This window comes from Nicotiana tomentosiformis, chromosome 6, assembly GCF_000390325.3.
Source record: "Nicotiana tomentosiformis chromosome 6, ASM39032v3, whole genome shotgun sequence".
Lineage (NCBI taxonomy): Eukaryota > Viridiplantae > Streptophyta > Magnoliopsida > Solanales > Solanaceae > Nicotiana > Nicotiana tomentosiformis.
Window position 1 is genome coordinate 35,986,946 of NC_090817.1, and position 5,155 is coordinate 35,992,100.

General features: G+C 34.4%; 1 protein-coding gene across 1 annotated transcript; it reads right to left on the minus strand.

Annotated features, from left to right (window-relative positions):
• Positions 1–1,223: 1,223 nt before the first annotated feature.
• LOC104115150 (cellulose synthase-like protein E6) lies at positions 1,224–4,888 on the minus strand. The gene is made up of 8 exons (XM_009625734.3): positions 4,542–4,888; positions 4,032–4,350; positions 3,600–3,740; positions 3,383–3,514; positions 3,068–3,280; positions 2,699–2,926; positions 2,092–2,439; positions 1,224–1,893 (listed from the first exon to the last, which is right to left on the minus strand). Exons 1-8 carry the CDS (start codon positions 4,844–4,846, stop codon positions 1,357–1,359), a joined length of 2,223 nt encoding a protein of 740 aa, XP_009624029.1. The 5' UTR covers positions 4,847–4,888; the 3' UTR covers positions 1,224–1,356.
• Positions 4,889–5,155: the final 267 nt, after the last annotated feature.

The following is a 5,155-nucleotide window of genomic DNA, read 5'->3' on the forward strand; positions in this document are numbered from 1 at the left end:
CTCTTTATCTCTATAATTTTAATTCCAACAAAATTCAAGTAAAATATCATTAAAAACTCCTAATAAACTAACTACTTTCTAACAACTTTTATTTTCTTCTTACAAATTAATGTTGACAATTTTGATGTAACTTCTTGATGATAGTAATAACTAAATTTAGCAAGATTATTGCAAGTTGATCAAATTAAAATCTCTATTTTGGTTAATGATTTTAAGAATATATTATATCTAATATTAGAAGACCTTAAAATCGACTAAGAATTTAATATTTTTAGATAAATTAATATTCAAAATTTATTACATGAAATATTGCTCCTTAGCATGTGGGTACTTTAAACTTTTCGTTGTCGTTCTATAGAATATTATTGTAATCTTTTGTAGTCTTTTTCTTGTTTTAATTTGTTGTTACTTTTGTTTTTGATGCTTTTATATGATTTTGGAAGAATTATTTTTCTTTTAAGTCTTTTTCTTCCTTGTTGATCGTCCAATTCATTTTGTTAAGACTAATACATTATGTTGGTTAATTCTTTGAGTTAAAAGATGATTCATGTCTGAGGCTACTGTCAAAATCTTTGAGGCTACTGTCATCGCCTTTTCTTATTCAGAATAAAACATTATGTTGGTTAAAATATTATTTGTGACTAATATTCAGGTTTTCTTTCTTAGCCACTAGCTTCTTTCAAAATCTTTGAGTCTACTGTCTTTTCCTTTTCTTCTTCCCCATCCAATTAATTTTTTATAGCAATTAAAAATCATGTTGTTTGAGATTTTTGATTAAAGGAGGATTCATCACGTTTGAAATTAAATACCTAAACAGTGTAGTTGCTGATTATAAAAAGAGCTCCTCTCTAGCCGCGTACATCCATATATCAACCCTTCGAGGTATGCTTCTCTGCTTCTGATCTTCTCTTTTGTGATTTAGAATCTTTTTAACTATTCCCAATCCCAGGAACTTTTTATTTTTTGAGATTTAAATCATGTAAACTTTGACTAACATTTTAAGATTGTACTTTTTTATCATATTGACATGAGAAAAATTGTAACTTATAGTATTTTTTTTATTATCTACATTATAATTTTAAATATTATTGACTCTCGAGAAATGAATATATAGTACCACATAAATTGAGATGGAGAGAATATAATATATTAAGTTATTTGTTACAGATATGAGTAAATCAACATTTTTCATTTTTAAACTTTACATGGTCGGTTATCAATCATTTTGGAAACTACATTTTTTATTATGTTATAACTTAAATACATTGTTAAATAGTACAGTAATAATATCATCTTTTAAAGTTTGTGTACATTGGTACATAGAGGCGCAAAACGCGTATCCCAAAAGCTACTAATCTAATAAATAGGTAGCAGACATGCTATTGATACTAGGACGACGGATCGTAACAAAACAGAGGATGGGAAGCTTCCCTTGTCGCTGCGGAAAAACAGTGCTTCGTACACTGGGACATTCACTAGAACTATTAATCCACATAGAATAACTTGTGGCACAGTATTTACCACTCCATCTAATGCAAGTTTCTTGATTCCCCAAATGAAACTAATCAGGTTAAGCAATGCAAGTGTTGCTGTGATGGTGAACATGGCAGAAGAACTACCAAACTCCATAATCTCTTGCTCGTATCTCCTCTGGACATCGTCGTCTACTACCTTTGTTGTGAGCGCAAATGCTGTCTGAGAGAGGCCTAATTGCTTAATCACTGAATCTATGAATGCGAAGAAGTACGCAGTTGTCCTTCGAATCATCCACATTCTTTGCAAGTTCCACCATGACTTGGGTGTATCACCGCAGCTCATGGCTTCAGCCAAGGAATACAAAAACTTTGCGGTGAAAAGCACATATGCAAAAGGCAAGAACCATAGGCTTGACACCTGCGACATACCATGTGTCAGAAGACATAATTAAGTAAATAAAATTGTATTGTATCTAAAAGTTTGAGTCTTTAGATGAGATTGGTTACATAATTCAAGAATATCTAAGCAGACATATGTGGTTGGCACGTGATAAAGAATCAGGCACTCACGCAAATAGGCATGTTGAAGACATAATTAAATAGTAAAACCGATTACCTCTGGGAATAGAGAGACGCCATGAAGCAGACACAGAGAAGGAACTGACACATAAAACAAGGTAGGAACAGAAACAGGAGCCCAGAGAAGGTAAATACAATATCCCATTTGGGCAGCAAATTTGATTTTCCCATGGCCATATATGAAGGGGCAGTATTTGGATAAGAAAATTTGGAACAAGCCTTCTGACCATCTCTTATGCTGAACAAGAGCAACGTCTAAGATTGTTGGAGCTACACCCAAAAAGGCCGGTTTACTGGGATTATAGTACACTGATTTCCATCCTCTGCATTGGATTGTTAATCCTGTGATTATATCTTCCACAGGACACCCATAGATCAGCCCCATCTGAAAACAAATTGCAATAATCAAACATATGTTTATCATCTTTTGCTAGAATGTTCCTATGGTGTAATTTTTTTTAAGATCCACTGGTCCAACTAATTTGGACCGGCACTGTTGAAAGTTCACTATGGGGAATTAGCACTCCTACCAAATATGGCTCCATTTGAACTCGAAACATCTGATGAAAGGAGGAGAAACTTTTACCACTATACTATACCCACGGGGTATCTGTGTGTATAGGTTCTAGAAAAGAAATTAGTACCTGTTTTCCCCATTGAGTCCCCTCTTCATAGCTACAGTTTGCAACAACTTTTGATGCTTCCTCTAGTTCTTCCACAGTTTTATAGGTGCATTTTTCTTCCTTATTATTCCATTCAACAGTAGTGTATTCCTCGGAGACTTTTCTGCCACAGAGACTTTCCCTTCTGTGAAAACATCCAGTGCCACAATACAGAGCTGCTCCATAACCTCCTAATCCAGCTAGTTCAATCTACATTTGTGGAGATTCCAAGTTTTTAAATTCATCAACATGTCTTTGAATGTTAATAAATAGTACTAATTACTTCATTTCCATACAGCAACAGAATTGAAAAATGGTTGTCAAAGCGTGATCATTTCTACAAATTATTACCTCATGAGTCACTCGAGCCACATTTCCATAAATATCATTTTTGGTTGCATTATTATAACGCTGAGGATACTGAACGTAGGCTATCTCGTGCCCTTTTTTTTCGTCCATGAAGAAGCACAGTGATTCTCTTATTGCATCTGGATCGTTTGAGTACATGTCGCAATCCAAGTTAAGGATGATGGGTGCATTGCTTATTTGTGAAGAAACTCGTATCTGCACGTGTACAAAGTTTTTTTACTATTAGTATATATAACTTAAATCCTAAATAAACGAAAATGAAGTTGTATAAGCAGAAATAGTCATTGCTTTATTTACCAATGAGTTCATTGATCCGGCCTTGAAGTTATGTGGCCACTTTGGTTTTTTCTCTCGTGACATATAGACAAGTGTTGGCAGTCGATTTCCATCCACGTCAGCCATGTTATGGTTCCTTCCATCTATTAGAATCTGAAAGGACACAAAGTAGATCTTTTATTCTTTGTTCTTTTCTTTTTTGACCTTAATAAATGCTAGTAACAAGAGAATATATTACCTGAACAATTGAGTGATGATCATGCTTTGTGACTTTTGAGTTCCATTCCGAGAACCCTTTGTGCTGAGCCTTAATTTCACAGGGGATGCTTCCACTTTCTATCGCGGCTTCAATCCTGGTTTTCATGTCTTCATATAACTTCTGAAGAAAGTTTGTAAGGAACACATGATTTAGTGTTAATTAAGGGTCCGTAGAGGTAGTAAATTCAACAAATATTTTAGTAACCCGTTTGTTGACTTGGCCCCATCGAGATGGAGGATTGGATTATATATGACATGTTATTTGACATATACCATCTGATCCATTCTACTTTAGCAGATAGAGTCATGACCTCTTATTATTTTGACTTGTTTTAATCCGCCCATGCATGTTTGACTCAACTCAACAAGTATATATTTTTAATTTTGAGAAAAAAGGCAAGTTCTCATGCACCTTGGTATTGAACCATTCTTGAGCAAAAACTTTATCATCTAAACTGCAGGAATCTTCAAAATAGGCAGCAGGGGACCTGGGCTCCACATTGAATTTCTTGCAGAAAGGAATCCAATATTTTGAGAATCGAGAGGCCTCAAGGAGAGCATAAAAAGTATATTCTGAACCCCCATCATCTGAAAGGTAAACACTCAACTTTTCTGGAGGATAATTATATGACATCACTGACAATATTGTGTTAATCACCAGTGTTGGAGGCTCCATTATAGGATCTGCTGTGCAAACGAATATGTCCACACCTGGCAACTTCTCCTCGTATCTACAAATTGAAAACAAAGATTGGATTTTGACTACAAGTTGAGATCTTGTTATTCAACAAATAGTAGCTTTGCCAAGTCAAAAGTAAAAGCCAATGAGAGACAAATCATACACAGGGAAATCATTTGGCCCTTTTTTTATTTATATATATATATATATATATGCTCTGTGTGGAATGATAAGAGAGCGAACCTGAGGGAGAGTCTGTTGTTGAAAGAAAAACGATATATAACATCCAGACGAGCAGACTGAGTGATAATCCAGTAGAAACCAAAGACAAGCTCAGATAAGAACATTCCAATCCATGCCCATCTCCCAGATTCACCTCTTCTTGGCATATTAATCCATCTGTATATCCATATCAAGCATATACCAACTAACACTGTTGAAGCAAACAACTTGTAGATATTCCTTCCTCTCGCTGCCTTTGACTCAAATAGTGGAAGATTCAAATTAGTTTTTTCTCCCTCTTCTCTACCTCTTCCATCTTCCCCCATCTCTCTCTCTCTCTTTCTAGATGCACAAACAGAGCCAAAGAGTAACAAACCTATATATTATGGATATATATATATTCTAAATTTGTAGTTTATTACTAGGTGTGGCAGTTTATTGCATATAGTACATAAATCAGAGGCGGATCTAGGATTTAATGTTTATGGGTTTCTGTAACGATTTTGAGTAAATTTTTAATAGTAACCGAGTTCATATTCAAATATTTACATATATTTAGTAAATTTTTTGAATATATTTTTACTGATTGAATAAAATTTACTGAATTTACGTGAACTCGTAGGTAAAGAAGTGGA

Bases quoted from the DNA above. Each gene is read 5' to 3' on its own strand.
- LOC104115150 (XM_009625734.3), bottom strand. From the start codon at position 4,846: ATGGGGGAAGATGGAAGAGGTAGAGAAGAGGGAGAAAAAACTAATTTG. The intron at 2,440-2,698 runs GTACTAATTTCT...ATTTGTTTTCAG, and splicing joins GGACTCAATGGGGAAAACAG to ATGGGGCTGATCTATGGGTG. The intron at 1,894-2,091 runs GTAATCGGTTTT...GGTATGTCGCAG, and splicing joins GCGTCTCTCTATTCCCAGAG to GTGTCAAGCCTATGGTTCTT.